The sequence below is a fragment of the Cricetulus griseus genome (assembly GCF_003668045.3).
Source record: "Cricetulus griseus strain 17A/GY chromosome 1 unlocalized genomic scaffold, alternate assembly CriGri-PICRH-1.0 chr1_1, whole genome shotgun sequence".
In the NCBI taxonomy this organism is placed as follows: domain Eukaryota; kingdom Metazoa; phylum Chordata; class Mammalia; order Rodentia; family Cricetidae; genus Cricetulus; species Cricetulus griseus.
The window spans coordinates 66,052,620-66,063,674 of NW_023276807.1; the positions used below are offsets into that span (position 1 = coordinate 66,052,620).

The window sequence follows — 11,055 nt, forward strand, 5'->3', positions numbered from 1 at the left end:
GTCTTGTGGGGGACACATCTAGCTGAATGCTGGGCGGTGCAGGCAGCAGGCCAAGCCTAGGCTCACATGAGTGAGCTGTGGCTCCTCAGTGTCCTCTGCACCACGCCCCTCACGGAGACCTGTCTAGCAAGACAGCGGAGACCACAAAGGTGCTATAACTAGAAAGGGTGGCCACTGTCGAGGCAATAAAGGCAGGAGCCACTGCTCACATCACCTCCACAGCCTTATCAGACACTCTTGTCTCCAAAGTCCCAGGGAGAAGTCCTAGTCAGAAAGATATGTGGAGCAACCAGAGGCCACCTAAGCTACAGAATGGTGCCCAGCTGACACCATAAAGACAGAGGATGTAGTGTGAGGTCACATTTCTGGTGTAGTATAGGTCAGAGAAAGTTGGCTGAACTTTCCCACTGTATTCTGGTTACATGAAGACTTGCCAACATGTCCTGGACGCAGAGTGTTCTCAGATACTCCAACAGCGAGTTTGAGCTCACGTTAGCAGACAAGAACTGGCATGTGTTTGGGTTCTGTAAACAGCTATAACTTTATTAAACTTCTGCCCTGTTAAAAACTGCCAGGCAGGCCTGTGCAAAGCAGATATAGGAGCTACGGGGTTTTCGTCGGCTGACAATCTTAGGGACACAAAATGAAGACTTTCTTAGAATGAAATAAATAGGCATCATACATCCCGATAAAGTAAAAGCACTGGTATTCAGAACATGCTGAGGCCCATGATCCATGGCTTGCATAAGTCACACATGATTTTCAAGAGCAACCACCATTTCAAAGGTAGTTGTGACAAAAATAAAATGCACTTTAATTGTATACTTTTGAAGAAAGTTTCTGTGTCTGTCAGTAACATTGACAGCCGGTGCCTGGACATCCCACCCACAAATAGTGCAGTAGGAACCCTTGCCTATAGTCACATTAGACAAGCCGCCTGTTTGTTCTGGGCCCTGGCAACTCAGGCAGAGCATCTCTGGGTACAGGACCCCCCCTTCACAGCCCAGAGCGGAAAAGTCACTGCCCTGACCTGAAATTGACAGAGCAGAACTGGAGCGAGGCTAGCCACTTTGGTCAATCAGAAATAGCTCGAAGATCCAGACACCAAGCCAGAAGGGGTGGATGAACTCTTAGCCATTGAGAAAAACCCTTTACCAGAACATGTCCTTCCACAAGTTGCCACTAGAGGGTGCTGCTGCACCACAGGCTTAAAATTCCACACACTGGGAAATTTTCACAAGTATCAGCAAATCACATTTTCTTAGGCCAACTCTTGTAATGAAAAGAAACATGACTTCCAAATAAGGCCCACAGGCCGTGAGTGTGCTGACTCGTCCACATCCACTCGGGGTCCTTCCTAATGCAGTCGTTTCAAGTATCCAGGCTGGCATTCTTAGCAGCTTGCACACCTAGCCACCATGGCTCCTTCCCTGACCCTGGCTGGGCAGACACAGCATGGTTGAGGCCACACCAGAGGAATCAGAAGACCATGATGGCATAGCCCTCCTGTGGGCAAATCAAGGTCCCTGCAATACTTCGGGCTATTGTAGAATTAATACTAAAGAACAAGTTAGTATTCACCTAGATCTAAACTCATTCATGACCTCATCTGTAAAAGTCACTATCCGTGGAGCCGCCTGGTCCTTGGGCGCTAGAGCCTCTTTTTCTGAGGCACCTGGCCATTGGTCCTTTCTTGCCTGGCACCCTTGGTTTCGGACTGGGTGAAGTTCCAATCCACAGGATTTAGAAGCTGCTGGGTCTTTTTGTGTGTCCAGTAGGGGTTAATGATGAGTGTGAGCAGGGCCAGCCCACATAGGAACAGTGCAAAGTGAGGCAGGTACAGGCTGTCGACTAGGGCGCCCCAGTGCTGGAAGCACACCCACCACATGTGGTAGGTGAGGATCATTCGGCAGTGGAACATGTGGATCATTAGCCACTGGTTGACCTTCCAAAACAGGGAGTCTGACCAGCCAGCCTGTGGACAGAATAAACACGGTGTGAGTACAGGAGGTGAAAGGGTGCTTGTGCCCTTTCCGCACCATTAACTCGGTTCAAAGCAATGGGCTTCTTGCCAGCGTTTGCTCTCCCGGGTTTAATTTTGAAGGAAGATGAGAGCCTGGGCCAGCACCTAATCGGTGCGGCCTGCACTGCTTACTTCCTACTCCCTAAGGCAACAGTCAAATCTTTCTATCTTGAATTAGCACATGTCATAAAGCAAATGGGCCCCATTCATCTAGCAGCATCGGGCGCACGCCCTGCAACAGTTTGGACAGAATGTGTGTCCTTGTTCCTTTAGCTCCCTCACCTCAGAGGGCCTTGGATGAAGGCTCAAATGGACTTTCTGCAACACCACGCTATGAGCACAGAAGTGAGTTTCTGCAGTTGTGGCTGAAGCTGAGCAGCACTCAATGCCTTGCCAAGGACACAAAGCCCAGCCTGGCCACTCCACATAGCCCAGGTGCTTCCTGGCAGCAGCCTTTGGGTCTCCTCAGGCTGCCAACCCCAGATGCAGATGTGGCAGCTGCTCCCTCCCAGGATGAGACACGAGCCTGTACGTACAGAATTTGGAAACCAGGAAGCTAAGGTGTGGGCCACTGTTCTGAGGCAGGACCATGGGCTTCTGAGTCAAGGCTCGCTAGGAGGCTGTGTTATGTCACCTCCAGGTGGACCAGAAACCAACTTCTGAATCCAGCAACCCAACAAAAGAAAAGAAACTTGCTCTCACACTGCCATAAAAATGCATGCATATGCTGACACACCCCAAAGGCTAAAAGAAACTGATTTAAGGGATGGCCTTATGAGTGTATCACAAATAGATCTCCCAGAACATTGTTTTGTTTTGTTTTTGTTTTTCCAGACAGGGTTTCTCTACTTTGCTTTGGAGCCTGTCCTGGAACTCACTCTGTAGACCAGGCTGTCCTCAAACTCACAGAGATCCGCCTGCCTCTGGAATCAAAGGCATGAGCCACCAATGTCGGGTCTTCTCCAGAACATTTTAAGTATCGAACTAAAACAATAATGCTTCCTATACCATATAGCACTAGTGACCGAGTCTAAAGAGGCACTGATCTTTTTTATAACTCTGAGACTTAAATTTGAGAAGCTGGAATTCAGCCAGGTGATGTCTGGCTACACAGCTGCCTCAGAGCAGGTCCCAGTGACACTCCAGCCAATGTGGTACTGTGTAAGGCACCCTGCTCTGCAGGCAGCCACAGCACTCCCCACACCCCTTTACCCACCTTCAGGAGCATCCAGGAAATGCAGGTGAAGGGTGTGCTCATCTCCAAGAGCAAAGTGGTCATGGCCAGATAGTGGCCAGCTCTCAGATTGACGGCTGAACCCAGAAACCCAAGAAAGGCAAAGAGGTGGTGGACAACCAAGAACAGGTCGAACGTCCGGAAGAACAGATTGGATAGGTGCACAGCCACGTTCTCAAAGAAGAAGAACCCAGTGGCTGTGGTGATGTGAAACCAGCACCAGCTCTGCTGCCCAAGAGCTTTGTCAGCGTGGAGCACAGCGTCCCCCAGCAGAGCCCACAGGCCAGCAGCTGTGCTCTGGACACCGAAGACTGCACGGGTAGCTGCCAGGTTCCAGAAGACTTTCTCTTTGGTCAGCAGAGAGCGGTAGGTGGCATTCAGGGAGGATGACAGTTGGTGGCAGACCACAAAGACGCCCAGGTAAAAGACAAAGCCAGCCACTGCCAGGGTCGAGCGAATCTTCCAGGAAGCATAGTCCAGGTCAAAAATGCTCTCTGCCATGCCATGGTTGCTCACAGGAGTCATGATCCTAATCTGGATGCCAGAGGTGTCCCCGGGGCCAACACTGGGCAGCTGGGCCTGACACTGCTCCTCACTTTCAGTGAAGCTGTCTTGAGGATCTTCGGGCATCCATCCTCAATCTGAAGAAAGAAGAATTCATCTTGAGCTGACTCAAAAGAAGCAGGAAAGCAAGAAACACCACCGCCTCCCTCCAACACACAGTCTATTCACTACACCACATCTTAAACTCTCTACTTCACTCTTATGCTTTCCAAGGTACATAAACCCTGCAAAAGACCAACAGACAGCACAGGAGAAGGAAAAAAGATGACTCTGAGATGCTCAGCCACGGAGGGAGGCAGAAGGGTTCTGACTCAGACTTGGGCTATGCTCCTCCCACAGAACTCCAGTCTCAGTCGTAGCCTTTGCAGCAGTCTGGTCATAAACCACATAATCCAGGGGCCAAACAGTAACTAACACTGGAATATACTCTGTTGAGGTCTTTCACTTCTATATTCTGAGGTAAGAATGTTTCCTTCATGTTCTGTGCTTGGAAAAGCTATTAATAAAATCATCATGTTTCCATCTCTGCCAAATCTATGGACATGGGGCTAGGAACACCTAGGTTCAGACCTACTCTTGACATTTCTGGGACTTGGTTTCCCCAAGAGACAAGCAGACCATGAGCCTTGGATGCTTCGGACCTGAAGTAAGGTCTGGTATGTGGTATAGGTTGAGGTTCCCTAATCCGGAACATCCTAAGAGTTCACTTCCCGAAATGGCTGTTACTTCTACAGTTCACATGAAGAGCCTGCCCTATCCTACAGTGTTCTTTCATGGCTGTAGTTCCTCTGTTAAACCTCTAGCAGAGCTTCCAGGGTAAATCTGAACTACCACTGTACGGGACCTAGCAGTGTTTGGTTATGACTGCTTCCTTTCCTGGGCCCCAAGCTCAAACTCTCCTGCACCTTGCTCCACACCTTAACACTCAAGCTCTGGGTTCTGACTTCTCTGCAGTTGCCCTGACCTGGACTGGACCAGCCAGCTTAAATCCATTTGCTTCAGATGGAGCAAGTCTGTGGAGAAGCCTTCTAGTCTGTGGAGAAGCACCAGGCACTTGGCCAAATGCCCTTCCCACAAACTTACATGCCCTCTGGGACCAAGCCTGAACTGCACTCTGGTACTGAGCCCCAGCCTGTATCACACCAGCCCTGAGGTGGAAGCCCAACCTGTCCATCTTTAGAACCCCACTGCCTGGTACAGCAGCTGGCACACATGAGTTACTTGCTGAATCCATGTGATTCTAAACTGTGTATAAATGGCAAAAGGTGACTATGCTGATCTACTCTGTGACACTGTAAAAGTGAGAGTGTCACCACTGAAGGAAATCATGACACCTGATGGGCCTTTCACTTCCAGAACCAGCTTAACAGTCACAGAAGGCCAGTCCCACAGTGAGCGGGACAAACCCTGACCCTACTTCCTCAAGAGCAGAGTGCTTCCCCAGAGACACACTTTGGGGGATGGAGGCAGAACATCACAGGGTTGTGCACCCATTGAATGAACGAAGCTACACTAATTCACTCACTCTGTAGCCACAGAAAGCAGGGCGTGTGGCTCGTGAGCTTTAGTGCCAAGGCCTACCCCAAAGGACAAAGGGACCTGTAGCCACTTGGCAGTGGCCCTAGAAACAAGGACAACATCCTAAAAGTGCTGGTTTTCCCCTAGATTTAACACAGGACACAGCTGTGTGGCCACGACTCTCATACCCACATATCCCCTACAATTCCGGGAGCCCGTGTCACTGTCCCCTGATGTGTTTCCTCCTGTCACATGGAAATATTCTCTAGAGATGACAACCCAGAGGCTGTTCTGTGCACAGCCTACACCTGCCGCTCATGTCTCAGCTTGCAGCAACACTAGTTTATTTCATATTTCCAAGGACTCCAAAAGTTACTTTTCCTCAAACAAAATTTAACATGGTCCCACAGGGCTGGGGCAACTGGCCTTGGTATGGCTCTGCATTTTTTTTTTTTTTTTGTTCTTTATTTCTGAGAACGAAGCTGGCTTTGAACCCATGATCTCCATTCCCGTGTGCACACACACACCTGAGTACTTTACACCTTCTAAACCAGGCACATTAAAGCCTAGTACAGGGCTAGGAAGGAAGGCAAATCTTTCTTCCTGGGTCTGGAGTAAAAAAGTCCCCCATCTTGCACTTGTCCACAAGTCATGAGACTGGGCACAAGTTCCCATTTTGCTGTGATTGCATCATTGTACCAGTGGCCAAGATGTCAGCTTCTATGGGGCCTGACCTGGGTGAACTCCCAACTCTGGAAATCTCTACTAGGTCCACTTCCTGAATCAAGGGACACGAATACTGTCTGGTTTAGTCAGAATGGGAGGAACCCTAGAGCACCAAGATCAGTGGATCAAAGATGGCCCGGCTGAGTGGGTTCTCATAGCTTCACAGAGCATGGTGGATGACCCTGGAAATGAAAAGTACACGGAAATACAGAACAGCAGAGTGTGAGACACCCACTTTGTCAGGCACATCCACCTAATCTCTCCAAATCTTCAAGGCACCTTTGGGAGCAAAGGCATCTAGAGGAAGCACTCCACATCAGTCACTGACACAGAGGAGGAGGAGACTTCCTAGCCATTCCAGAACAGATGCCAAGTAGCTACAGAAATGATGACTTACACACCAGAACACACACCACACTTCAACCCCTATCACCACTTCCCCAGGCTGGTCCAGTGCTCGGACCCCCTGCTATGTATGTTTCCATAAAGCACCTCAGGGAAGCCTGTGTTGTCTTAGCAACTAACAGAACCAATCAGCATCCTTCATCTGGGGAGACAGAAGCAAGGTAAACTTCAAGCCTTCAGCCATGAGAGTATCAGACCAGGTTTGCCTGTCTGGTGTTGGGATCCATCTGGCCATCCTTCCCTGGAGACCTACAGAGCCCTGCTGGTCCCTCTGCAGAGTCACAGCTGCACCTAGTAGGCACATGTGTATGATGGGATCAGCTCGGTTCTCCTTTTGCATCTATTTCTGCTCCTCAAAGTGACCACATCCCTCTCACATTAGAAAGGCAAAATAGGGACACTGAGGTCACAACCATTCCCCTTCTGCATGCATGCTTCACACCAAGTCCAACTTGAGGACTTCGCCATACTGCTTACTGCCTAAAGTAAACTGCACAGTGACATGTCACTGCTCCCTCCAGTTAACAGTCAGCCCTCCATCTCCATGGAGGAGGAGCCAAAGGAGGGCAAAAGGAACTTGCAAGGGCTGCCACTAGCCGCAGTCCACAGCCCATTGCAACTCACCAATTCCGTGTTCCTTAGGGGCGCATGCATAGTTGGGGGTGGAGGTATGTCCCTCCAAAGCCCATCTTATTCCATTATAGTCAGTGGTCTGAGCTCTACTGAACTATGCCTTTTAAAAACAAAACCTCAAATGTATATAAATGAAGGAGCATCAGTTTAGTGCTGCAGTGTGACCAGAGGGCCACATCAGCAGGAGCTTAGATTTGGCACCCATGGAATCCTTCAGCTTTCAGGTGGCATCCCTGAGTTCCTCCAGACTGCTAGGGATACCAGAATTTTGTGTTTAGTTAGGATAATGAACCTCAAATTTGGAATTGCCATCAGAGGGAATAGTGGCTGTGTGTTTTCTTTAGAGCACCACCCAGAAAATATACCATGGTTAGGTCTCAAACCCTGGGACAAAGGCGCCTATTAAGGTATCAAAGCTGACGCTTGCTGCTTCTCCCAGTATCCCTCAGCCTCTGACCTGTTATGGGGGTCCTCCTGGCTGGCATACCTCACCTCCTACCCTAAAGTTCTCCAGCCCAGGGGCTGCACTGCCCTTCCCTATACAGCCCAGCCATCCTGGTTACACAGCCCGTTTTGCGTTTTTGGACTCTTGGCTCTCCTCTCGCCCCTCCTCTCACATGGTGTGGCTCAGCATCATGTTCACTGTGGACTGTCCCAGATGCCTCTGCCTCTGCTCTCCCTTGTATCTACAATGAACCTTCTCCTCCTCCACACCTAGGAGCAGTCATGTTGTCCTTTCGTTTCTGTTTTTCATTCAACCATCAGATGCACCATTTACCACTAACAGAGTGAATCCAGTTGCTTCATACTTCTCAGTCAGGTGTGGCCTCTGTAAGCTTCCTTGATTTCTCTTCCCATGGGGGGAGGGCAGTGGCCATGGCCCCAAAGGCTATGGTTTCACGGAACTCGCCAGTTCTGTGTCTAATTCACACATCTCAGCTCACTCAGCACTTGGGGTTACTCACTGCAGAAGCCCTCCCTTTTGTGTTTTCTTTTCCACACTGTCTGTCACTCTTCCTTTGACATGATCAATAGAACATGTTTCAGAATCACACACAGGTGTTTGGTCAAAATATTTTCTCAACACCAAAAGGAATATATGCTTACACCAAATTGAAAATCATAAGCCTGAAAATGGAGAAACGAAACCTCATTATCCTTCAAGCAAGCTCCAAGCAACACCACCAGCCTCTGGCACATGCTGAGTCAGTCCTTCCCCAGATAAAAACATTTCCTTTTTATTAAAAAAAAAAAGATAAATGCATGTAAGCTGTTTACTGTTTCTTTGCCTTCAGCAGCACATCAGGTAAATCCCCCTCACTAATCTTCTTCCATGTGGTTTTTGGTGGCCTAGGGACATATGACTAGTATGTGTGTTCATTTACCTATCCCATGTCCTAACAGGGTTCTCCAGTTTCTCATTATCTAAGATATTCTGTACTGATTATCTCAGGGAAATTGTCCAGGGAGAATTGGAAGGGAGGCCTGGATTTACTGTAAGAGTTGTTTCCAGTACAACTAGAGCGGCAAGGCTAGGGCAGGTTTATTAGACCCAATAGAAGACCCGGTGGGTGTGGAGGCATCTCATATTTTCGTAGTATCTCATGATTCCTTAACCGTTTCCAAATGCTCACTGAAAAGTTTAAGAAAAAAAAAAAAAACCACGGAAACAAATCCAGTGTAGAGCTACAGATTTCGCATATAAACAATGTAAGAAAAATGAACAGTGACAAATTCAAACAGTACTTAGCAACTGCCACCTGCTCCCAGTCATTCCGACAGACTCTTAAGCCTTCTTAAAAGGCCCCAGATGCCCACAACCATGCAGAGTTCCACCCTGTCCTTATCTGAAACAGCACCCTAGCCCCAGGACCTGTTATCTCTCGTAGTGTGCAGACTCCAGCTAGGTGTTCTAGTCCTCCACCCGCTTCACTATATGCTGACACCACCCAGTACCATCTCCTGCCGATCAGGCCAACACCGCCTTTCCTCCTCTGGTCCCATGATAATTCACGCTCAAACTCCCCAGCCCCTAGCACTGTGCTGATCTAGGCCAGCGTCCGTCCCTTTGCTGCTTCCCATCGAACCATGTTCTCTTGTGCCCCTTGTCGACCTGTGCAATCGCACCCAGTCTGGCCTGTCCACTCGAGACCTCGCTGGCCCCACGACCTGGGAGCCAAACCCAAAGCAATGCCTCTTCCTCGGGTGGTTAGGCAATGGCAGCCCCACTGCACGCGGATGGACACAGGACGCCCTCCAAGCCTCACCTGCATCCAGGTGAGCAGAAGTGGGGACGCCGCCTCTTAGCCCATCAGCTGCTCAAACTCGGCGTCCCAGGAGCTGCCGCGCCGTGGACACACCCAGTGACACGAGCCAGACAGGACAGCGGCCGGTGGGTGTCACCGGAGACCAGGACCCCACGCCCACCTGTGTCCCTGCCTCAGCTGGCGCCGGGCTTTGGTCCGAAGCCCTTACCACTAGAGAATCACCCACGACACGGTCGCGAGCTGAGCAAACACTGGCTACAGCGCACGCGCACCGCGGGACTCCGCGGACAACAAGCCCAGGCCCCGCCCCCGTAGGACACTACCAAGGCAGGCGCAGGGGTGAGAGCCGTACCAACCAGCGACGCGGGGGCGGCTGGAGCCGGCTGCGCCTTGTGCAGCGAGCTATGCTGGATTTGACGTGACTCATGCTGGCGTTGGAACCCTGAAGAAGGGTAGGGAAGGAGTCCGTGAGGGAATTCCTTAAGAACACTCAACTGAGACCCTACACGACCCCCCCATCCTTCTGCGTGGACCTACCGCCAAGACAATCCCCACGTATTCCCCACCCATCACCGGGAGTCCATTGGCCCGGAGGTTCCATCGCAGAGGCGAAAGGCAAATGCAAGCTTAGGTCCCCCTTTTGGTGTCACCCAGTTGCGGGCCGGCGCTTGGAGCTCCCAGCGACTGGTTGAAGCCAGCATATTGTGCTCGGGCGTGCTGATTGGACCAGAGCGAGTTCCTTGTTAAAACAGCACTGTCGTCCAGGCTGAGGCACCAAGGCTCCTTCCTGCACAGTGGGTTCTGCCCCAAAGTCAAGGACGGTGAGGAGCTGCCCGGTGCTCCTGCCAAGAGCCGAAGCTAGTTGGCCCTGGATCCCTAGAGCTATCATTACGGGAAAGTCAAAGACCCCCGACCACGTTTACCCACGACCTGTTAGGGTATATAGGGTATCAGTAGGTGGAGCAGAATCAGTCCCCTCTCTCTGAGCTGATGGCCAGCACTTGGAGAGCCTGAAGCCACCTAGCAAAGCGGGAGGCTCTGGAGTGACACAACTGACCTCAGCCCTGCTTGTGCAATGTCATTTAGTCAGGTGTTTTCAAATTCCTATCTCTTACCCAGAGGTCTTATCCAGAGGGGGCACTTTGCTCACCCTACCCTGGATTGTATCACATCTTATCTCAAGACAGGATCGCTAGATAGAAAATACTCTAGAAGTAATTAACATATTCCTGTAAATACCCCACCCTCCTGGTTCTGGTTTTGTCTCTGAACAACCAGGAATTCCAACACAGTTAACCAGGCCACCTGCAAAAAATAAAAAAACCAAAAAAACAAAAAACAAACACCTTTGAGAAATATCACATACAAGATGGATAAAATGGCCAATAACTGTGACTTAAGCCCTATGTTGACTTGTACATAAGGGTCCCCTTGGAAGTGCCATTGAATCGTCTGTTTAGGAGAAAGATTTACATTGACATTCAATTTTCATTCCCTCCCCCTGACGTTTCATTAATATTTATGACAGCCCTGAGTCCATGGTTAGCGCCTCAGTTTGTGTTAGCACCACCCCACTTTACTGTTGTAAGCAACTACATACTTTCAAGACTGCACTGAGTTACACAAGTCCTTGTCTCAAAATAACAACAATAATAACAAAAAGTGAGCTGGGTATGTTGACATTA

The 11,055-nt window shown here is 49.9% G+C and overlaps 1 protein-coding gene across 1 annotated transcript; it reads right to left on the reverse strand.

Moving 5' to 3' along the window:
• Positions 1 to 516: 516 nt before the first annotated feature.
• Cln8 (CLN8 transmembrane ER and ERGIC protein) lies at positions 517 to 9,655 on the reverse strand. Its single transcript, XM_027387771.2, has 3 exons — positions 9,371 to 9,655; positions 3,240 to 3,898; positions 517 to 1,975 (listed from the first exon to the last, which is right to left on the reverse strand). Exons 2-3 carry the CDS (start codon positions 3,885 to 3,887, stop codon positions 1,652 to 1,654), a joined length of 972 nt encoding a protein of 323 aa, XP_027243572.1. The 5' UTR covers positions 3,888 to 3,898; positions 9,371 to 9,655; the 3' UTR covers positions 517 to 1,651.
• Positions 9,656 to 11,055: the final 1,400 nt, after the last annotated feature.

Coding starts and splice junctions, on each gene's coding strand:
- Cln8 (XM_027387771.2), bottom strand. CDS start 3,887: ATGCCCGAAGATCCTCAAGACAGCTTCACTGAAAGTGAGGAGCAGTGT. Junction 1,976..3,239: donor TTTCCTGGATGCTCCTGAAG/GTGGGTAAAGGG, acceptor TTCTGTCCACAG/GCTGGCTGGTCAGACTCCCT.